At 30.8% G+C, this 25,736-nt stretch overlaps 1 protein-coding gene across 2 annotated transcripts in view; it reads right to left on the minus strand.

Annotated features, from left to right (window-relative positions):
• Positions 1–25,096, minus strand: part of LOC126881569 (uncharacterized) — a 321,109-nt gene extending 296,013 nt beyond the window's left edge. The window contains exon 1 of one of the 2 annotated variants that reach the window (XM_050645892.1): positions 24,762–25,096. In XM_050645892.1, the coding sequence (XP_050501849.1) occupies positions 24,762–24,769 (8 nt within the window). In that variant the 5' untranslated portion in view covers positions 24,770–25,096. Of the gene's footprint in view, positions 1–16,817; positions 16,921–24,761 lie in introns of those variants that run through there. The other variant, XM_050645893.1, reaches the window with a different exon arrangement.
• Positions 25,097–25,736: the final 640 nt, after the last annotated feature.

Raw genomic sequence — 25,736 nt, forward strand, 5'->3', positions numbered from 1 at the left:
AAAGATGTACCGCACGGCTCTGATTATAGTACAAAAATTCTGTAAAAATTGGGGGCGGCTGCCCCCTTGCCCCGGGTTAGAACCGCCACTGGTGCGAAGCCGCTTTTTCAAGAACGAACTTTATTAAAAATCGGTACCTATACGCTGTGAGCTCGTACGTGGAGGGGATATTTACAAATTCGCGAGCGCCAGTAGTGGCAAGTCTGTAAACGTTTACCGGAAATTTGACATAAATGTCAAAGTGATTAATTTAAAATTAAAATTAAAAACATTAATTATTATAAAAAATATTAGTTGGTCAAAGCTGTGGTATATATTTTTACCTTAAATATACTTACGTTTTAAATACTGAATTTAAGTTTTTTTAATGTTCCGTAATATGTAATTATAAATTAATCTATTAATCTTCGCCATCTTCGATAATTGTGAAAGTATCCGAAGTAAGAAATTCATATTTTATCAATAGAACGTCAAAATGATTAGCAAAATCTTAAAAAAATTGATTACAATTTAATTACTTTTTTGCGTTGTAAATACTAAGCGATCACAATTAAATAATAAATTTAAAAATTACCGGTGAAAGTTGAATTAGTAGTCCGCTAGGAGCGACACCAGCGAAGCTCAGAGCGTATTCTTTTTCTCATGATCATGTTTCAGTGCGTCACAGTTTTTCGATTTCTTTCTAACGCATTAAATTGTATGTGACAGAAAAAAAGGCACGTCCGTGATTACAGACATTTTCAACATTTATTCTAGTTATTCTAGTTGTCGATAGATGGCGCCATAATAAAAATAATATTTTTTTTTAATTAGATAATAATATTACAAATATAATCTGTATAATTTATAAGACTACACAAATCAAAGAAAATACCATTTTATAAATGCAAGAAACACATTTGATTTGTTTTTATTCCAAATTGAAAATAAAATGTGACAACTGTCAGATTTAACTAAAATGTCATGTTAGAATAAATGTCATAAATGTGTATTATCACGGACTTACCCTTTTTCCTATCATTTGTTACGCACTGAAAAATACTCATGAAAAAGAACAATAACTGATGAATCTCAACTCCCTAATGAAAATCAGTTGTGCTAAACTCATTCCAGACTTTACAGGTTGTACATTTTTTTATATAGGAAACATTTTTTTTTTAATAAATTCAAAATAATCTTTTTGTCCAAAATGTATTTTTAGGTTTTTTGAGTAATTCTACACAAAACAGGTCTCTTGTCATTTTTCTCAAAAGTTGATAATTTTCGAGTTATAAGCGATTTAAAATGTGAAAAATACGAAAGTACGCATATGCATTTTCGAGGCTTGAAAACTCATCTGTAAATTATTAATGGTCCGGTTGACAAGTGCCTAAATTAAAGCTTATACATTTAATTTCAAGATTCTAACGAATAATCGGTGGCTTATTTCAATATAGACCGTTGTTTTTTAATTGTTAATCGTCGGGCGTCGCACTTTATGGTACGTCTCTGTCGCATGTATATAGGGTGAGGCAGATAACTGGCCTATTAGAAATATTTAGAGAACTAAAGGCAACAGAATCATGAAAATTGGAATGAAGGGGTTTTGAGGGGTGATCTATTTAATGAAAATATTTTCATCAATTTGTCACTTCCGGTTATACCGGAAGTTGCTTAAAATTTCGTTTTTTTAAATGAGACAACCTGTATATTTTTACATTTTTAGATTCTACTCGATGTCTTCTTTCTTAAAATATGCGGTTTTGTAATGTTATACAGGGTAGTTTAAAAGCTGATTACGTTTTTTTATTAATTTCGTAGCAACTTTCACACCCTGTAGAATTGTAGTAGTTGAATATCAAAACTCTATTTATGTTAAAATGATTTTTAATATAGTCTACTATTATTAAAAATTATTAGTATAGCTAAATGTTAAATTTTAGTATACAGGGTTGGTCGAAACTCGGAATGAAGATTTTCTGAATTTTCTTAAATGGAACACCCTGTATTTTAGTATTGCAATGAAAAGACATTTTATGGTACTTTTTTATTTCTTAAGCATTCCCTATACCTAAATGCTTTCATTTGTGCTTAATTGTTAATCGCACCAAGAATGTTAACTACGTAGGTATTTTGATAGCTCAACCATTATTGGCAATTTTAAAGATCAGTCTAGATTAATATGTATTTATTTCCGAAAAATTATTTGTGATTGAATATTTTCACGGCCAACCTAATAAAATTTCACGTATTTTTTGTTGAAATTAATGTTTGGTTTGAATCACCAATAACTCACAAATTGAAGCAGTTAGGTATAGGAAATGCTTAAGAAATAAAAAAGTAGCATAAAATATCATTTCATTACAATAATAAAATATAGGGTATTCCAATTAAGAAAACTCAGAAAATACTCTTTTTGAGTTTCGACCAACCCTGTATAGTACAATTCAACATTATCTATACTAACAATTTTTAACAATAGTAGACTATATTAAAAATCATTTGAACATAAATAGAGTTTTTGATGTCAAACTACTACAATTCTACAGAGTGTGAATGTTGCTAGGAAATTAAGAAAAGAAACGTAATTATCTCTTAAACTACCCTGTATAACATTACAAAACCTCATATTTTAAGAAAGAAGACATCCAGGAGAATCCAAAAATGTAAAAATATACAGGATGTTCCATTTAAAAAAACGAAGTCACTTCCGGTATAACCGGAAGTAGCAAATCGATGAAAATATTTTCATTAAAGAGACCACTCTTCAAAACCCCTTCATTCCAATTTTCATGATTCTGTTTCTTTTAGTTCTCGAGATATTTCTAATAGGACTTTTATCTGCATCACCCTGTATACATAGTATACGTACTGATGCGAAAAATTCCCAAATACTTGACATTATTTAAATTTTATAATATATTATTACCACAGTTTTTAAAATAATACATTTATTCAATTAAGTATTGCCAATGTGCTAATTAAATACGCCAATCATATAGTGCGATACGCACCACATAGTGCGATGCGCCGCCGCGGCGGATTAAGGGTCAAGAGGGCGCGCATAATTAACAATTAAAAACAACGGTCTAAATTGAAATATGCCCCGATTACTCATCAGAATCTTGAAATTGAAAGTTTAGACTTCAATTTAGGCACTGGACAACCTCAAAAATGATAATTTACACATAAGTTTTCAAGCTTCGAAAATTCTAATTTTGGCATTTTTTAGATTTTAAATCGCTTAAAGCTCGAAATCTATTAACTTTTGAGAAAAAGATCTTTTTTGTTTAATATGAGCCAAAAATGTTAAATACATATTTTTGGGGGAAAACGTGGTTTTTTGAATTTGTTAAAAAAATGTGTTAAACAATGTTTGCCTAAAAATTTCGCCCGGCACTCTTCTGATTTGTTATTATGATCGAGATGATATTTTTTAACAAGAATCCGCAAAGAAACCGAATCAGAACAACAGGGCACAAGTAACATTAATTCCGGACCCCGGAAGTGTCATACGTTTTCGAAACGGACCCTCGGGGAACATAATTGGTGACCCTTGCTATAGGTCTTATGACCCTCTTGTATATTCTCATTTTAGCACTTCTAGATATGGTTTTACTTGTTAAAAACTTTTAACTGTCTTAATAATTATTGTTCAATCTTAACCCATCGAGTGTTTAACCCAAGTTTGCATCTCATTAGTTCTTTACCATTATTGTTCTAGTTAAATTCAACCGCTTAAATTCTTTTGCTCTTGTATTCAATCTGTGAAGTAGTCTCTGAAGACTATCTTTATTTTGTGCTATGAAAATTGCATGGTCTACATAACAGAAAAGTATAATTTCATTATGTATCCTCTTCCTTTATTGACGCTCTTTATGAATTCATCCATGATTAGATTGAATAGTAGCCTAGGGCTTAGTGAATCTACCTGTCTTATTCCAGTGTCTGTATCTACAGGTTTCGTAAGTAGATAGTCTATGTATTTTCACTTCCGTCTGATTGTTTTGATAGACGTTTTCAATTATTATACAAAAGATGTACTAGAATTTTAAGTCTTACTCTGTTAAATGCCTTCTTGAAGTTTATAAAATAAAGAAATTCGGGTTTATTGTATTCTGGTTCTGACAAATATTGCAACTGTACACAACTTTCCCGTACGGAAACATTATTGCTCAAGTGCTAAGTTTATGAGCTGATTTATTCGTTTTTGCAAAAGTTTAGTTGTAAGTTTCAAGGCAGTAGTTAGCAAATTGATACTTTTGTTCTTTTCTAGTTGTTTCTAATCGCTCTTTTGAAAAGGGTGATATCGGTATATTATGCATAAAAAATTAATCAAAGTACTCAAAAGACATAAAATTAGATGGTATTATATCGCCAGTATTTATAAATTATATTGGAACTACACAGATGCGTTACAACAACAAATGGTAACAGTAAAGAAGAATAAATAATAAAAAGACAGGAAACAGAAATCATGGCTAATATTAGAGATTAGATCTTTACAAAAGGAAACCACTCAATACATCAATCTTAGGGCAGAAAAGAATTGTCATATTATTTGTTAAACTCAATTGAGAAAGCACTTAAACGAAGGAACAATCGTAAACAAATCCTTATATTGTTATTAAAATACCCATACTCAAATCTCCAACGTGCTAAAATTTACCAAAAAAAAAAATATTTTACAACATACAAATTACTTCGAAACAAGAATACCTATCATCTTGTTATTCAAAGATGCTGTTTCGCCAAATATATGAAATTTACTATTATACAAAAATTTCCATATGAAAAGAATGTGATTGGTTGCTAATGACATTAAAAATTTATTTTATTTTTGTTATTAGTTTCGCTAATATTGATGATTATTAATCAACTTGATACGCTTGGAATAGAGAACAACTAATTCTATTGTTTTGTTTACTTCACTTGTCACTGTAAATAACTTTTTTAATTAACCAAAACTAAAGAGTAAGATGCATAAACAAACAAATTCTACGGATATTTAATTAGATGTCGTCAACAACTGATGACAACGGCATGTTGTTTTTTAATTAAATGCAATTACATTATTAATTTATAACATTTAATTATGAATAATAATATAAACTTTTATATACATCGAGGAAGTTTAAATAAGCAAGCATCAAATACCTACAAAAAAAAACTTCAAGAAAAACTAAAGAACGGAAAACTGTAGATAAAGATGGGATACCAAATGAATTGTTGAAATATGGTGGAGCGGCAATGAGTCATCAAATAGAAAACTACAGAAGTACAAAGGGCCCTGCAGAAACCTTATGGGAAATGGCTCTCTTGCAAATGCTCTAAAACTTTGGGTTCTGGTAGTCCTTGATGTGTAGAACAAAAGACTCAATGGGCGCATAGCTCCAAAAAATCATGTTTTAAGTAATAATCCTCTGAAGTTATAGGTACAGTTATGACGTTTGAGTTTGAATAAATTCATTTCCTTGAGAATGGGCGACTCTGGAGACAAATTACAAATCATGTTTTGTATTTTTAAATTATAATTTTTTGGCATATATATCATACTAGTGACGTCATCCATCTGAGCGTGATGACGCAATCGATGATTTTTTTTTAAATAAGAATAGGGGTCGTGTGATAGCTCATTTGAAAGGTTATTAAATTCTCTATTCAATAAAATAAACATTAACAACATTATTTATACTGGGTGCCCAAAAAAAATTTTGAATTAAATTAATTCAGACAAAAAGAAGAATGTATATAATTTATTTAATTCGAAATACATTTTACTGTTTCCGAAAACAGGAAAAAATGTTTATTTGATAAATAAATATTGTTTTTCGCTTAAATTCAATATTAATGATGCCACCCACCTGCCTCTTAGCAGTTTGAAAATTTAATTTAAGCGAAAAGCAATGTTTGTTTTTCAAATTAACATTTTTTCTGTTTTCTGACAGCAGTAAAATGTATTTCGAATTAAATAAATTATATACATTCTTCTTTCTGTCTCAATTATTTGAATTCAAAAAATATTTTGGGCACACTGTATAAAAAATTATGTTAATGTTTATATTAGTGAATAGAGAATTATATAACCTTTCAAATAAGCTATCACACGACCCCTTTCGCTTAAATTAAATGTTCAAACTGCTAAGAGGCAGGTGGGTAGGAGCTTTAATATTGAATTTAAGCGAAAAACAATATTTATTTATCAAATAAACATTGTTTCCTGGTTTCGGACAACAGTAAAATGTATTTCGAATTAAATATATTCTATACATTCTTATTTTGTCTCAATTAATTTAATTAAAAAAAAATTTTGAGCACCCTGTATAAATAATATTATTAATGTTTATAATATTGAATAGAGAATTTAATAACCTTTCAAATGAGCTATCAGACGAACCCTATTCTTATTTAAAAAAAATCATCGATTGCGTCATCACGCCCAGATGGATGACGTCACTAGTATAATATACATGCCAAAAAATTATAATTTAAAAATAAAAGTCGACATAATTTGTAATTTATCTCCAGAGTCGCCCATTCTCGAGGAAATGAATTTATTCCAACTCAAACGTCCTCACTGTACCTATGTATAACTTCAGAGGCTTATATCTTAAAATCATGATTTTTTGGAGCTACGCGCCCATTGAGTCTTTTGTTCTACACACCAAGGACTACCAGAACCCAAAGTTTCAGAGCATTTGACAGAGAGCCATTTCCCATAAGGTTTCTGCGGGGTCCTTTCTAAATACTCTGAAACTTAGCAATTACAATTTTGTAAACGGATAAATTAGCTTATAAACTTATTATACCGTAGGTTAAGACCACAAAGAAGCAGGATGAAAACTACAAGACTCTGTTAACAACTGGACTAAATGCTGGCAAATTAAATTAAACGAAATTAAGTCAGTGTACACTCATTTTACAAATAAAAAAACAATACAGTCCTGTTAATTTAAATAATACTTAAGTACCATATGCCGACACCGCAAAATATTTGGGTGTTATATTAGACGCTAGGCTACGTTGGAATGCCCATGTTAAAAAGAAAAGAGAACATCTTAACATCAAGTAAAAAAATGTATTGGCTATTGGGACGACAACCCACTATGTCAATTTACTACAAAATACTTTTAGGGGAGTGCAATTAGAACGAAAAAATTCAAAACAGCTTATATTTTTCTAAAACTTTTTTTTGTTAGTTTATATAGGTACATGTTAAAGTAAAAAATTCTAAACCACATGCAAAATTTTTTTATTGTCAATTTTACGAAAAAAGTCATTCTTAATAAAATGCTCTGGATAATCAAAAATCTAAGACAAATCAGATATCAACTTTTATCAATTTTATACGAGTTATGTCAAAAATATGAATTTCGTTAAAGAGTAAAGTCCTTTATATTCCAGAATATCAAAAAATGCTTTTATGAAAAGTTGTTTGAAATTAGAAACTATGTCTAAATACACAATTACATCATTCTAATTGAAAAAAAAATCAATTTTTTCTCTAATTACGGATACTGGATACTCATCATTTTATTACAATTATGATAACTATTTTATTATCACTTTTACGAAAAAAAAGTTATTCTTCATAAAATGCTCTCCCTGGTCTAAAATCTAAGATACAATCATCAGATATCAAACTTTTTTAATTTTATACGAGGTATGTAAAAAATATGAATTTTTCTTAAGAGTTAAGTGCATTTATTATTCACAATTTTTAAATAGAAGAATGTAATTGAACACTAAAACATATTTTTTAATTCCAAACAACTTTTCTTAATAACAATTGTCGATATTGTGAAATGTAAAGGTACTTTACTCTTGAGTGAAATTCATATTTTTTTACATACCTCATATAATATTAATTAAATTTGATATTTGATGATTGCATCTGAGATTATATACGATGCAGAGTATTTTATAAAGAATAACTTTTTTCGTAAGTTACACATTTTTAAATCATTTTTAAACAAATTTACTTACATTTTCATGTAAGGCTCACTTTCCGCCCACACCGTACTTATGCCCATACATTTTATCTTTCCATTATAACCATAAGATAGCTTAATTATTCTTCTTTCATGTTCAATTTATAAAAATTTATTTGATCAGATAGTTAAAGAATTACATTAAAATAACTCAACCGTACACTTCGCCGTACGTTAGTTTACATTGCGCCAATGTTTGTGAGAAGGGCGACTTTAGCGTTATAAATAAAAATTATAGAAGATACAGATTTAATTTAAGAAAATTCTTTATATAAGCTTTTTTTTGTAAAATTTTCTAAATTTTTCAATGGTCAAGTCAGTTTTTTCTAAAATTTATATTTTCGGAGTTATTTAAAAAAACATCTAACTTCGTAGTTCATTTGTTTAATAAAAAATGAAGTACCCACTTCTCGAGTAGAACTTTTTAATATGTTGTTTATTAAACATTTCTTAATGAAATTACAAAAAGTTCTATCTTGTTTGATCTTTTCCGAAGTGAAAATATATATGCACTCCCCTATTTTGTATAAACAGATTCTAAAACCTATATGGACATGTGGCGTCCAGCTTTGGGGTTGTGCTAGTAAGAGTAATTTAGACATCATCCAGCGATTCCAAAATAAAGTGCTAAGGACCATTGTCAACGCTCCTCAGTACTATAGGAACAATGATCGCCATAGGGACCTAAACATGGATACTCTTAACAAGACCATTAAATTTTTTTCCTAGAGTCACGAACAACGACTTCTTCAACACGTCAACGCTGAGGCCATCCAGCTCCTCGACAACACGGATCAGGCTATAAGACTCAAGAGGAAGGAACCCTTCGAGTTAGTTAAGTGAAAAGCAGAATATAGTGAAAATTATGGTACGCGTTAATATAAAAATTAGTAGTAATAATTAAGTTAAAAAGAGAATCCCACGGAATAAGTGTATAAGCAAAAGTACAAACATTACAAAATTAACCGGCAAAACATCGTGTTGCATCATAAACCCAGGTAAGCCAGGTAACTTATTATCTAAAATATACAAACAAGGAAAGGAATACTACCGGCTTCTCATAAATGTGACAACGTAAAACCACACACAAATAAAAATAAAAAAGCATGTGGATATTCCCAAGTGTATAATTTACCATGTTTGTTCACAAGTTTACATCACCGTCAGAGATACCTCCCTCAAGATAACCAAATAGTCGCATGTTCAAATACTAATAGCTAAACCATTTTAACAGGACACCTTGTTACCCAGATTGTATTGTGTTACTTATTAAATTTAAGTAAATTTAATGAAACATTTTTCTTGGTAAAAGGTATATTTATTTAAAAACCCCTAAAACGGCTACAAATATCACAACAAAACGTTTTCGCTCTGTAAAAAGAGCATCATCGGTGCTACAAAAACATGCTAAGCCACCCAAAAATACATAGGTTACAGCCTTTTAAAAATAGACTAAATATCTTACATAAGTAGGTAAATACATTATGAAATCCAAAGGATGGATATGGCCTTAGGGCAACATATGACACACACGTGATACGTGGGTTGATAGGTAGTAATTAGATCATTACATTAAGAGAGGTGGAAGGCAACTCTCAAAGTTTTAATTACTACCTAGCAACACACGTACCACGTGTGGGAGTCATATGTTGACCTAAGGCCATATCCATAGGGATTATATCCATCCTTTGGATTTCATAATGGACCTACTTATGTAAGTCTATTAGTCTATTTTTAAAAGGTTTTAACCTATGTATTTATTGGTGGCTTAGCATGTTCTTGTAACGCTAATAGAGCGAATAGATGTTATGTACTGATAGATTTTTACAGAGCGAAAATGTTTTGTTGTAATATTTGTGGCGCTTTTAGGGTTTTTTAAATAAATATACCTTTTACCAAGAAAAATGTTTCATTAAATTTACTTATAATTAATGGTATACAACCAGCTACAGGAAATTCTTCCCTGTGGATAAAATTTAGTTAAATTTTTGGAACTGGCAGATTTTATATTTTATCTGAATAATGAAATTCGATAAAAAGTTATTTATTCAATTGACTCTGTGACTAGGTATTTTTTTAACACAATTTCTTAGATCCGAAAAACTAAAGCTTCTATCATTGGAACCAACATTCTGGTGGTAAATCCGTGTTTTCTGCAATTTGCAAAGCAAACGAATGATAATGGAAGCAGACAAGAGGGAATCTACCATATGCATTCACCTCCAGTCAATTTAACTAGGTAAAATTACATCGAATGTTGATTCCGTGTACTCATAACAGGAGTAAACTAAGAGAACATGAAACACAATAATTAACATTTATTCCGTTTCCGAGCCAACCGTCATCCTAGCCAGTATTTCGTAGGTTTCACCCTATTAAGATGTTCAAAGAGGCCTGTGGCTGCTATAAATCAAAACGAAAAGCAACTGTCTTTGTACCTAAGCAAAATTATATAAAATAATTTGTAATTGTTTAAGGGGATGGGTACGTATTTTCGGCTGCAATGCTATTCAAATGGGGATTCATTTTTTTCGAATCCTGAGAAAACTAATAAATATTTTTGAAAAATTTATACGCAGAATGAAAGATTACGTTCTTACCGAGGGCCGAAAGTCCCTGAAAACTTCTATAATGTTTATTTTAATAAATTACAGGAGTGAAAAACTAAGAGAAAATTGTAGTGTGATTTTTAATTTCAAATATTCATTCAAAATAAACTTTTTATTTCTTCTGAGGGACTTTCGGCCCTCGATAATAATTTAGTCTTTCATTCTGCGTTTAAATTTTTTAAAAATATTTATTAGTTTTTTCAGGATTCGAAAAAATGGGCACCATGTCCGTGGTGATATTTTCCAAATCGAACATTCGCTATCTTTGTCATACAACGCACTGAGTCAAATATAATATCATGACAAGACAGTCACAGTTTTAAATATTTGACATGGCATCGGTAATATTTTGAGTTGTTGATTAAATAATACTTATTGATAGTGTATTTGATAAATAATTGATTTAGGACGTGAACTTAATAAAAAGTTATTTATTGTTTATTATTTATGGGAGATCCAAGCAGAGAATACATCAGGATATATTCTAAGATCCAAGTATCTTTTTGTTAAAGATGTTCAAAATTGTAAGCGTTCCATAATAACAATATATTATTAAAAAATCACTTTAACACTTTTCCTCTTTTCTCGATTGAGTATTAGTTTTTGTTCTACATATAAATTATTACAATCACTGAATACATAGTTAGTGAAAAAATTATCACATTTATGAACTGAATTAATAATTTGCAATTATACAAATAACAGTTATCCAAGAACATTCAAAAGCCATCTCTTTAAAGTTATTGATGACATTGTCAAGTAGAATGACATTATAGTAATGTTTACATATCCATGCCAGTGTGAATTTTACTACACGTAATTTGACGTGTAAAGACAGAAAAAGTAGGGATAGCCGTAAAATATTTGCGAATTATGTACCGATAGCCTTAGTAATAATCATTTTCATTGTAATTTTTTAAGTAATTCATTATAACTGGTTATGTTATTATATATTTAGGTTTGTACTTAAATTATTATTTAAAGAGCAGAGCTCTGTATTTCCAAATCAAACAGTAAACATAAATGTATAGCCCAGAGAAATAATGTAAAAAGTATACTGTTGGGTATCTGACAAGTTTTTTGAGTTTTATTGAATTCCATAACCAAAACCTGATGTTTCCTGCAGTGGGTTCGAAAAACTTTTTAAATTATTGACAATTTAAGGCCAAAAATCCACCATGTTAAGAACTTATACTTACCAGTAAAATTGGTTCTTGGCGTAAAACTTCAGCAGTAAATTAGCAATTAATTCCTTGCGGTTGAATTTTATAATTTCAACATTTTTTCGGGGGTAAGTTTTGCGCTAGTAGATGGTGGGGTAGTTTTTGTGGATTTGTCAATGTATCAATCAACAGCAATTAATTAGCAATAAGATATGCCGTTAAAATGGGCCCTATAGCCTCTTCCTTGACGAGATTGTGGCTGCTAGCTTTACCGTAAAGTTCTTCTTCTTCAAGTGCCATCTCTTCGACAGAGGTCGACAATCATCATGGCTATTCGGACTTTGGACACGGCTGCTCTGAAAAGTTCGTTTGATGTACATCCGTACCATTCTCTCAGGTTGCGCAGCCACGATATTCTGCGTCTCCCTATGCTTCTTTTTCCTTGAATCTTTCCCTGCATAATGAGTTGGAACAAGTTGTATCTCTTTCCACGTGTAATATGTCCGAGATATTCCAATTTTCTGGTTTTGATTGTATTTAAGACTTCCATTTATTCATCTTTTTAAGAACCCCTTTGTTTGTAACGTGTTCTGTCCATGATATTTTTAGAATTCTTCTATATACCCACATCTCGAGTGATTCCAGTTTTTTCATTGATGCCGCATTCAAGGTCCAAGCTTCCATTCCGTAAAACAGAGTGGAGGAAACGTAGCACCTAGCCAACCTTACTCTTAGCTGTAACCTTAGATCTCTTGTGCAGAGCACTTTTCTCATTTTGTTAAAATTCCCTCTAGCCTTTTCTATTCTAATTTTAATCTCCTGTAAGTAATCATTTGTGGAGTTGATCATTGTTCCAAGATATGCATATTGATCTAATCGTTCGACGTTGGTTCCGTTTATGAGGAGATTTTCGTTATTTCTTTGAGTTTTAGATATTCTCATAAATTTTGTCTTCTTGTCTTCTAATAATTCTTTTCTTTCCGTAATAAATTAGCGATAAATTATAGTTTTGTTCTGAATTCTGTGTACTGGTAATTAGGGATGGTCACAAGTTCGAGCTCAAGCCGGCTTGTTTCTTGCGAGCCAAGCTTCGAGCCGAATCAAATTTTTTTCGAGGCGAGCCGAGCTGAATTGGAAAAGGACCGAGCTTTCCTTAACGAGCTTGTCAATATTTTAGCTAATACTCTAATAACACTAGTCAACAAAAAAACAAAAAAATGCGACTGATGTTAAAATTTTTTATTTCATTAGTAGTTCCAAAATGACACAAAATCTAGGCATCGGATAAAAAAGTTTATTTGAAGAAAGTGTATTTTTTTGTTCTTCTTAATGGCAGTACAGGCTCGTATTTTTAATATTGAATTTAATTACAGAGTAATTTCCACATATTAATATATTTTTCAAATTGGGCTCTGTACCGCCATTATTTATTATATTACGAATACGTGTGCCAAATATCTCGAAAAAATATTCAAAATTACAGCCGCAATCCTGGAACGCGTTTTCGCTACCTGTTGATCGCTACTGTTTCACCTTAAGGATTACCTTTGGTTTATTCTTTATTTAAATGTTAATGTGGTATTCGTAGACATTAGATATCCCAGTGTTGTCAAATTATGCACAATTTTTAGGAAAAACGTTAATTTGATAACATCACTCACCGACATATTACAAATGACTGTTTTAAAAAAAATTTAGTAAAATACTCATAACTCAAAAATTGTAACTCATTTTTTTTTTAAATCATAACTCAAAAATCTTACGTGTTAGGAACTTTTTATCATCATATTCATATTCAGAGAGCAAAAATTTATCTAATTCATTTATTTCTGCTACGGTTGATTTATTATTTGAGAATAAGTAATTCCGACTACAAATATGTATTTTCAATATACAATTATACAGGGTGTCCGTAAATTACTACGGATGTAACATTTTACATTCACTATTATGCTTTCGAGCTCTGCTCCAAGTTCAAGCCAAGCTTCTATCTCGAGTTCGGCTCGAAATTTCGAGATTCAATTTGGATTTCAATTAGGGTTAAATAATACATATTTTTATTATAAAACAATTAGTACAAGACTTGTTAAGTCACTAATTAGCCAAATATATTGTTTGTTTGTCTGTAGATTGTTTGAATTACAGGTTAATACTTACTACCAAAATTGAACAAAAATTATATAAAACCAATACAGAAGTAAAAACTTCGAGATGTATTCTGGTATAAAATCGTTTATTTAAAACTATAAAATGTTATGGATTGCAGAACGTTTTCGTTCTAAACAGAACATCTTCAGTGCCTAGAATGAAGTATTTCCACGTTAGTTTAAAGCAAAAGGTTAAAACTCAACTGTGACTGTTAAAATGAAAAATGTGGGAATACTTACATCCTGCCGAGTATTTTGAAACTAGCACACTGTAAATAGTGTTAACATCATCGTATATGGTTTACATAATGTAATATATTAAAATGTTATGACTACAAGTCGATGTTGATAGATAAAGTGGAACACATGCTAAAAGGGTGCCATGGTTCCCTGCTCGAAGATGCTAGGTACTTGCCAATTCAATGGGCACAGACCAACTGAGAAATTAGGAAATGGATATACAATTTGACAAGGGTGACATGACATGACAAGATAAAGCCAATTTTTGGTTTAAGTCTCATTTGATTTTGGATTTTTTAATAAAATGCAAAGGTTTGTCTGCAAAAATAATTTAAATTATTTGAATAATAAAATCTACTGTAAAGTTTAAATTAGCAACTCTCTATTCCGAAAATTCTCGAAAAATTATATCTTCGTTTTATAGATATGTTCAGCTTACATAGATAAGAAGAAGAAGAAGAAGAAGAAGAAGAAGAAGAAAAAGAAGAAGAAAAAGAAGAAAAAGAAGAAGAAAAAGAAGAAAAAGAAGAAGAAGAAGAAGAAGAAGAATAAGAAGAAGAAGAAGAAGAAGAAGATAAGAAAAATTATATACCTTAATTCGATCATTAACAATAATACATTCGTTAATAATTTATTTTTTATTGTTCTGAAACTCTGGTAGCATCTTAATGCAATTTACTATTTTTGCATTATTTACTATATTTACATATAAAATCAGAGTTTGGTAGGTATTAATTTTGAGAGTGAATTAAATGTAAGACCAAATACTGACCAAGTCGGAATAGTATCATGAGGTTTTTTCCTGTTTTCTTCCTCGTGATTTACTATATGATTAATAACAGGAGAATTTTATTGTCACCATTGCATTTGGCTGTCTTTGTAAAGACAAATCACATGCTATGAGTTTTTTGACGGATATTCTTAAGTTAGGTTGATTTCATGTAACCGAACGAACTATCCTCCAATAAAGTCGTCCCAAGAACGCAACTTATAAATATCGGCAATATCATTTTAAAGGAATTTACTTTAAAATGTATAATATACAGAGTGAGTTTTATGTATGGAAACCCTCAATTATCTCGGAAACGCACGATTTTTATAGATTTTGGTGGGTAGGAGTTTTCTAATGCTGCCGATATTATAATGATAATTACATTGTTGTCAGATCTTCCGTTTTTCTGAAAATCTAATTAATTTTCGTATTTCAAATGAAACATCGTGTATATTTTTTACGTTTTGAAGTCCTTAAGCAATACTGATTATTTTTAATGTTATATTCCCTATACCTAAATGACATAATTTCGGAGTTATTGCTACATTTATTTAAAAAAAAATTATAAACAAATTATAAAAACCAATTTTTTCGGCCCGGGTAGATATTCTTTTACGTTTTTTGGCCAATTGGGAACAAAAAAATTCTTTTGAAATTGTTCTCTAAAGTTAATCGTTTTCGAATTATAAACAATTTAAAATTGAAAAAAATCGAATAATGATGATTTTCATGGTTCAAAAACACATATCAAAAATATTATTTTTGAAACTGCGAAGTACACAAATTCAAGTTCAAGCCTTATTTTATCAGTTACCAATAAGTAATTTTAGCTTGTTTCATTCTAAAATATTGTTTATTGTTGTTAATGCAGCCCTCTCGCCCGTCCTCTCATATGCGCTCCATTAACAATTATTATTAAAAAGCAATGTTTTAGAATAAAACGTGCCAAAAAGTTTTACAGCGAGCCCCTAGAAGAAGGCTTTAGCTTGAATTTGGGTACTCCCCAGTTTCAAAAATAAATTTTTTGTTCCCAATTGCCCAAAGAACGTAAAAGAATATCTACCCGGGCCGAAAAAATTGATTTTTATAATTTGTTTAAATTTTTTTTTTCAATAAATGTAACAGTAACTCCGAAACTATCGCATTTAGGTATAGGGAATATAACATGAAAATTAATCAGTATTTCTTAAGGACTTCAAAAGGCAAGAAACATATAGGGTGTTCTATTTGAAATAAGAAAGTTCATTAGATTTTCAGAAAAACGGAAGATCTGATAACAATGTAATTGTCACTATAATATCGGCTGCATTAGAAAACCCCTACCCACCAAAATCTATAAAAATCGTGCAAGCCGTTTCCGAGATAATTGAGGGTTTCTATAGATAAAACTCACTCTGTATGTCTAAATTATCAATATGAATGCCTCAGATAATATTAAATTATTAAAACAATTTTTACCACGCAACAAGAGCAAAATTTGTTTAATTTATTAATATTTTGTATTTTGATAACGATTTCTGAAGTGGAAATCTAAACGTCAAATAAACTTAATTTTAAAGTAAAATTGGGGCTTATTCCCACCAAAAATATTAAACTGCGTTAACATGCAACAAGCAAATAGCTTCAGAACAATGTTAATTATTATTTATTTAAAGATAAATTGACAAAAATATTGATTTATTATTTCTTTTTTTTTTATGTGTTTGTAAACCAGCGAAATTATTATTTTTGAAAAATAGTTCGCTGTTTTAATATTTAACACTGATTTACAGCCTAAAAATGTGTGCACCGACTGCAAAAAATTGAGAGTGCATTGACTGCAAATAAAACAAAAAAAATCAATAAACGGAAACGTAAAAATAATTTGAAGCCGCCAATTTCTTCGCCGAAACCCATAAATTCACAAAAACACTCACCTGAGCATTTTGTTTTTCTGCAACGGGCAATCTTATCGAAACCAGTTCCTGCAAATTCACTGCCAGCACGAAATATAACTATAATTCCAGAAGAAGAAGACTGTTTTATTACCAAACAGAAGGCAATGATCGTGTCCCACGAAATTGACGAATGAATTCGGAAAAATGGAAACGTGCAACCCTTAATTTATTTAAATAATAATAAATACAACTTAAAAACAAAGTTTTAAAAAAAATATATTATTTGCATCATAAATTAAGCACTAAGTATTTCAGGAAAAGCAGAAATAATTCCTACAAAATTTTTATTTTGTAGGAAAACTGGCGTTAATTGCGTTGTTCTACAACAGTCTAGCAATGTAGTAACTGTAAGTTGCTACTTACAGTCCGTAATGTGAGGATCTAGCCTCCGGAGAAGCAAGTCCTGTGTTGCCTGATGTTAAATGTAGGATCAGTTTAAACATAAAATTTTATTTAATGTAAATATGAAAATGTTCTGTAATTGTACAACATTTAGAGGATTTCACCAATATACAGGCTGTCCCGAAAAGATTGGTCATAAATTATACCACACATTCTGGAGTCAAAGATAGTTCGATTGAACCTAACTTACCTTAGTACAAATGTGGTCATAAAAAAGTTATAGCCCTTTGAAGTTACAAAATGAAAATCGATTTTTTCAATATATCGAAAACTATAAAAGATTTTTTATTGAAAATGGACTTTTATCATTCTTATGGCAGGATCATCTTAACACAAAATTTTAGTGGGATTTGTCCACCCCATAAAAATTTTATGGGAGTTTTGATCCCTTAAACCCCCCCCCCCAAACTTTTTTGTACGTTCCAATTAATTCATTATTGTGGTACCATTAGTTAAATACAACGTTTTTAAAACTTTTTTGCCTTTTAGTATTTTTTCGATAAGCGAGTTTTTATCGAGATGTGGCTTCTTTTTTAATATATTTACATAAAATTTTTATGGGAGTTTTGTTTTAAACCCACAAAATGTTTGTGTATGTTCCAATTAAACTATTATTGCGCTACCATTAGTTAAACACAGTATTTTTAAAACTTTTTTGCCTCTTAGTCTTTTTTTGATAAGTCACCTTTTATCGAGATGTGGCTTCTTTTTCAAAATATACCTAAAAATGTGAATTATAAAAAATAAATTTTCATATTATTACCTGATCTCTATATAGGCTATTGTTTATATTCAAAATAAGATAGCTAAAAGGAACTACAACGTTAACGGGGTTTTATTATTTCATATGGTCAATGGACATCTATATATGAAAAAACCGCGGAGTGCTACCATTTAAAGGGGTGCGTTTTTGAGAAATGGGTGAATTAGTCCCTGGGCACAGGTTACATTAGGGTGAGTTCTATGCACTTTTGGTATAAACATACCTACATAAAAATTGTTCCTGGTTAAATTTCCTATCTAAATATAGCTTTTTAAAGTCAATGATACGTTTTTTTACAAAAATATATTCAAAAGAAAAAGCACAAAGAAACCCAAAAGAAAGAAATTTTGTTTTTTGTCCCATAACTTTTGTCCACGAGGATATAGGTATAGACATTGCTTTACAGAAAAAAAAACCTACATATTTCTTCTTTAAAATGTTGTGTAGTAGAGGTAATTAGGATTTATAGTTTTCGAAATATCATTTTTCAAAATTCGCCACTCACAGCAATTTTGGGCAATTTTCCTTGTAATTTCGCAAATATTGTTCTGTAACTTTTTTCCACGTAACTTTAGGTATATGAAATGGTACACGTAATAGAAATAGAAATCAATTAGCTTTAAAATGGTCTACTGTCTAACGTTGTACGACTTTTTTTTTAAGAGATTATGGTTTTTCAAAGTTTTATACTTTTAACGATTTTTTTATAATATAATATAAAAATAAAATTACATTATTATATGATATATTGTATATTATATAATATTATATTATATATAGTATATATAAAATAATATTATATTATATAATATATAATACCTAATATAAAAAAAAATATTATTTTTTACATTTTTTACGATTATTTTTGAAATTTCTCATTATAACTTTTTTTCTTCTACATTTAGGTATATATTATATTATATAATAAAAAAAGCTTATTTTGTTTACTTTAAAATTTTGTATTACAAAAAATTCGAGGACTATTTTTGAATAAGATATTATTTTTCAAAATGTAATAAGTACTTGCAACGCTTTTTGATTTTAGGATTATTTTTTAAATTTCTCATTATAACTTTTTTTTTCTTGTACATGAATATACTATATATTGCTGAATAAAGAGGGCTTTCTTTCTGTTCTTTAAAATGGTGTATCATCTATATTTAAATAATGGAAACCGAGTGACTCTTTGATATTTTTTTACCTGTATTATTTAAAATTATTTCTTTTACAAAAATTACATAAACATTAGTCTTAGAAAACATCACTTTAGTTAAAATTATTTAAACGTTGACATTTAAAAAATTTCAAAATCAAAGTCCATCTCTTCGTTAGCATTAGCTTCAATATCTTCCTCTGACACCTCAGTTATCTTAGAGTCCCACAATTAGTACCCATGCACATGCACCCTTTGCAGAATATTGAAAAACTAATTCCTATCTTCCTACAACCGCAGTTTTTTGTACATCCTTTGGTACATTTACATGCTATTTTTTCAAGCAAAGCTTGTGGTGCAGGAGCTTTGACAGTAAATATTGGAATTAATCCATATTTTGAAGTTTGCTCGGCCGAGTCAAGTGGATCCAAAGTATTACCTATAAAAAATAAGATTCAATCATAACACACAATCACATAAAAAAGTTATAAGGAGAAATTTAAAAAATAATCCTAAAATCAAAAATCGTTGCAAGTACTTATTACATTTTGAAAAAGCATATCTTATTCAAAAATAATCCTAGAATTTTTTATAATACACCATTTTAAATTAAACAGAATAAGCTTTCTTTTTTATTATATAATATATACCTAAATGTAGAAGAAAAAAAGTTATAATGGGAAATTTAAAAAATAATCGTAAAAAATATAAAAGCTTGTTAAAAGTATAAAATCTTGAAAAAGATAACCTCTTTAAAAGAAGTCGTACAACATTATACAGTAGAACATTTTAAACGTAATTGATTTCTATTCCTCTTACATGTACCATTGCATATGCCTAAAGTTGCGTAGAAAAAAGTTACAGAAAAATATTTGCGAAATAACAAGGAAAATTGCCCAAAATTGCTGTGAGTGGCGAACTTTGAAAAATCATATTGCGAAAACTGTAAATTCTAACGACCTCTACTAAGCATCGTTTTAAAGAGAAAATATGTAAGTTTTTTTTCTGTGAAGCAATGTCTATACCTATATCCCCGTGGACAAAAGTTTGGGACAAAAAACAAAATTTCTTTCTTTTGGGTTTCTTTGGGCTTTTTCTTTTGAATATATTTTTGTAAAAAAAAGTATCTTTGACTTTAAAAAGTTATATTTAGATAGGAAATTTAACCAGGTACAATTTTTATGTAGACGTGTTTGTACCAAAAGTGCATAGAACTCCCCTAATGTAACCTGTGCCCAGGGACTAATTCACCCATTTCTCAAAAACGCACCCCTTTAAATGGTAACACTCCGCTGTTTTTTCATATATAGAGATTCATTGACCATATGAAGTAATAAAACCCCGTTAACGTTGTAGTTCCTTTCTATAGTACATAATCAATAGCCTAATAATCGTACAACCATATACAAATATGTGGTGGATTCGATAAATATTCAAAATATCTCGATAAACACTGGCTTATCGAAAAAGTCTTAAGAGGCAAAAATATTTTAAAAACAGTGTGTTTAACTAATGGTGCCACAATAATAGTAATAAAAGTTTGGGGGGGTTTAAGGGAACAAAACCCCCATAAAATTTTTATGGGGTACACAAATTTTACTTTAATTTTTATTTAAGATCCTGCTGCCATAAGAATGCCACATGTCGATTTTCAATGAAAAATCTCTAAGAGTTTTCGATATATGAAAAAAAATTGATTTTCATTCTGTAACTTCAAAGGGCTGTAACTTTTTTGTGTGCACTATTGTATATAGGTAAGTGAGGTTCAATCAACCTATTTTTGACCCCAGAATCTGTGGTATAATTTATGACCAATCTTTTCGGGACACCCTGTATTTTGGTGGTTTAAGCATGCTCAAAACCTATTAACAGCACTGATAATGAATGTTTTAGTTCGAGAACGTTCTGTGATGTAGCCCTTTTAAGGGATTTTTAAATAAAAGATACCTTTTATAAAGGAATTTAACTAATTTTTTGTGAAAAATGGTTATAAATACTTGGAGGCCAAATTATGTATTGAATAGCCACACAAACATTACTGGGACTATACTTGAGGAATACATCTTTATGATGAACTTAGATATGATGACACCAGAACTAATCTTCACTGAGAAGATTAACACAATTATACCATCTAGAGAACAAAAAGTCCCAAACATTAATGGAGACTTAATATGGTTCACTGATGGATCTAAAACTGCCCATGGTACTGGATCAGGAGTCTTTGGGCAAACATGTAACTATAATAAATCTTACAGCCTAGGTCAACATACAACGGTGTTCCAGGCTGAAGTTTTTGCTTTGGTGGCCTGCATTGATGAAATCATTGATGAGGACCCTAAAGCTAAGAGAATCAACATTTACACAGATAGCCAATCGGCTATTCTGGCTGTAAAGAACCCTCTCACCAAATCAAAACTGGTGAGAAACTGCAAAGATCTCCTCAATAACCTGGCAAAAGACAATAAAGTGTCTTTAATATGGGTGCCGGGTCATGAAGGGGTGCATGGGAACGAACGAGTAGATATGTTAGCGAAACAAGGCTGGAGAAAAACTTTTGAAGGCCCAGAACCTTTCTGTGGCATCACTAAAGATGCTATGAAAAACGAGGTTCAGAAATGGCTGACAGAGAATCATCAAAATAAATGGAGAACCACTCAAGGGCAAATCCAGACTAAAAAAATAATCAAGAATATTGATAAAAAACTCTCGAACAGTTTGATGAACCTCGATAAACGAGAGATCAAAACGGTCACTGAAATGGTGACTGGACATTGTCGTTTAAGAAATCACCTATACAAACTAGGTAAGGTGAATGAACCATGGTGCAGAAAGTGCGAAATGGAAGAAGAAACTGCCATACACATACTATGCTATTGCAGTGTGCTAGGTGATGTAAGGCAGAACTTCACTGGTCAAATGAGGTTTGAACCAGAAGAGATCCTAAAACTACCAATAAGAAAACTGTTGGCCTTCGTTGAGGCCACAGGACTTATTAAAGTTTAAGGAGAAGAATAGGGTTTGGTACAAAGGTCTTATGACCAAGTGCCAGAGACTAACGAGTCTCGCCTGAGTTAAGAAGAAGAAGAAGAGAGATGTACTCCGGCAGTTTTAAATGTTAATATTAACAAGAATAAAAAACCGCTAAACGCCTTAAAAATGAGTGGCGCATACAATATTCCAGTTACAACAGATCTGATATGAATATTACGTGGCGCGAAAATGTATTTTCATTTTGATGCAAAACAAAATTCTAGTTTTATTTTAAAAGATTTTTCCATAATATTTGCTAAATTTCAAGTAAACGCGCCACAAAAGAGTTTCAAAATTCAAACTGTATCAAAGTTATTCTTTTGTGGCGTGTTTACTTCAAATTTAGCAAATATTATGGAAAAATCTTTTAAAATAAAACTAGAATTTTGTTTTGCATCAAAATGAAAATACATTTTCGCGCCACGTAATATTCATATCAGATCTTTTGTAGCTGGAATATTGTATGCGCCACTCATTTTTAAGGCGTTTAGCGGTTTTTTATTCTTGTATCAGGAGTTTTTCACAGTTATTTATAAATTAAATGTATGAAGTTGAATGCAATGTTCCTCTATTACTCGTTAAGCTTTATAAATGGTCACCTTTGTTGCATTATCTCCCAAATGATCTAGTGTCCATCAAATGTACACTAGATTTTTTTCTATTCGAAATAGATTGAAAAAAAAATATTGAGATGACCGGTAAATGAAGTCGGATTGTCCGTTGCCAGATCAAATTTAACATGGTAATCACTACAACTACATAAATAATCTACAACTACAACTACAACTAAATAATCGTTAATTGGATTATACTTTTGTAGCTTAATAACTTCTAAAAGGCTTTAATCAGTAAACATGAGTTTGAAACGTATTCACCAGTAGTATCTGATGGATCTAAGGTCAAGTATGATAACTGAAGCTATTACAGAATTTATTGAGCTTGACAAACCGTTTTTCCCGTAGGAAATAGATTTGATCATACTTATGAAGCTTATAACTTAAAAATTCGAATTTTTCCGGATATGACGTATACACCGTTAGATTCGTCTAGAGTCTTTCTACAAACGCTCAGATATTGGTGCAATTCGTAGGTTGAAATTTTGAGTAATTGTCGAAAAACCAAAATTTTCAAAGTATAGTTTTTCAGTTTTTCGGATATACTGAGCCGTGTGTATGTCTGATCCTGACGGCTTAGACACCATTTGAAAGCTTAACTCAACACTATTGATTTGGTATATTTTCCGTTCTCCTGTCTCTTCTTGATACGAAGATATATACCCCCAAAAAAATGCCGTTTTGTACATACCAAGTCCTCTAGCTGGCTTATGGGTGGTCAAAAAACTACACCGGTTCTGAATCGGCCCTGACCCCCTCTTCAAACACAGAAAGAAAAATTCAAATCGGTTTAACTTTCAAACACACATACATATCCACAAACATTTTATCTTTTTTTAATAAAAATTAAGTCATATTTCTGAGCTCGGTAACTTTTGAATGGTATAACCGATTTTCAAAATTAGACATGCGTTGGAAAGGTAATGATCAGTACTATTAGAAGCCGCAAAGGTCGGACTTAAATTTTTGAAGTTTTTGGGAGTTTTGGGGACGAGAACGAAAAACAGATCCTAAATAGAAAGGGCCGTAAAATCCACACCTTTAGACCAAAATGGATGGTTGACATATGAATGGGTGAGTCTTTTCCTGAACTTTAAGATGGTACTTGGCCCATCTTTCAAATCAGTCAGATTTAGGAAATCGAAAATTTCGTGTAGGTATATATAGTGTTGCGTGTAGGGGGGTGTTGGTGTGCGCCACTGGCGAGAACTGCCGTTCTCTGGTAATAAATTAATAAATTATGAATTTACGTTTTTAACGTAAAACTTTTTTCTTTTAAGTGTGTGAAAAATTGTCAGGAATACGAATATCGAAATGGCATTTCTAATTTTCTAATCCCCGCTACGCGTTACTACAACAAGTTTTAAACAATTAAATTAGAACAATTTTCAAATACCATAGGAGTTTCATTGAAATTTTGATTTCTAGTTTTGATTTTTCGACATTATCTTAAAATATTATATTAAATATCTTTCAACTAAATTTTTTTGTTTATTCTGATAACATAACGCAACTTTTCCTACAAAATGAAATTTTATAGCGCTTATTTATAATGCAAATATATTTTTCAAGCTTTATTGCATTATATAAGCAAAGTGAAAGCTTTTCTCTTCTACTTTGCAGAAAATAATCGTAAAATCCTTTATACAAACATGAATTACCGCAGCAGTTAAAAAGTGAATTGTGTGCAAAAATGACCGATTTTTCATTATTTAAACAATGATCCCCTATATAAATTATATACTTCCTTGAAACTATCTTGTTTTCAACTAAACTTTGATACCAATATAAAATTTGTTCCAACCAGTACCAAATTACATTTTGATTTAAATTTTATTTGATTAGACTAATACATTGGGAGAGTGCCCCGACTGGAAATAAAACAAAAAAAATCAATAAAAATAATTTAAAGCCGCCAATTATTCCGCTGAAACCCCTAAATTCACAAAAACACTCACCTGAGCATTTTGTTTTTCTGCAATGGGCAATCTTATCGAAACCAGTTCCTGCAAATTCACTGCCAACACGAAATATAACTATAATTCCAGAAGAAGAAGACTGTTTTATCACTAAACAGAAAGCAATGTTCGTGTCCCGCGAAATTGGCGAACGAATTCGGAAAAATGGAAACGGGCAACTCTCATGCGAGATGTTCAACCGGCGACAGGCGGTGGATTAATGGCAATGGCAAACCGTGGTCTTCCTCGAGTCTTCGGCTCTTGCAGTCGAATGCCTTGCGTAGGACGTGAGAGATTCTTCGAGCAAAAGGTCTTCAGAATTTCGTCTGACGAGACTAACTAATAGTCTGGGGAATCTTGGAACTGTAAAAAGCGAGGTGGATGGGAGCGCTGGCTGGCGATGTTAGTTCGTGAAAAATAAAGAAAATACCGTGCGATTCCGAGAAACGCACAGGATGCGCTAACAATTTCTGCAAACGACGATATACGACATTTTTCTTAAAGTTAATATGGTTAAACATGGGTTTTTCTAATTAAGGTACAGCAGAATGTGTAAATGTAACTGTCAATATGAAGATTCTGTTACCAGGTGTACAAAGATAAAGTAAACTTGAAGTTCTTTTATTTTCTCTGGTTTTCTAGATGTATCTTTCGTGCAACCTGCAGGGGTGTAACAGAGGCCCCTGCAGCATGAAGCTTGCAGGGGGCCAATATATCAGGGGCCCCATCTTGTCGTCTAATGTATGTAAAAATGTGTTAATGATATATTATTTTACGCATGCATACGCAACGTTTTTAAGCAGTGCCTGGAAATCTTCAAAAGCTTCCCTCGATTCGATTTGCCAAAGAATGCAGAAAAACGTCCAACCAAAATCGCTTACTCTAAAAACGTTATCGGTGACTAGGTGGGCATCCAGATTACAAACTCTGCTTGGTGTAAAGCAGAACTACATGAAAATTTTAAAAACACTGTCT

Source organism: Diabrotica virgifera, chromosome 3, assembly GCF_917563875.1.
Source record: "Diabrotica virgifera virgifera chromosome 3, PGI_DIABVI_V3a".
NCBI classification, from domain to species: domain Eukaryota; kingdom Metazoa; phylum Arthropoda; class Insecta; order Coleoptera; family Chrysomelidae; genus Diabrotica; species Diabrotica virgifera.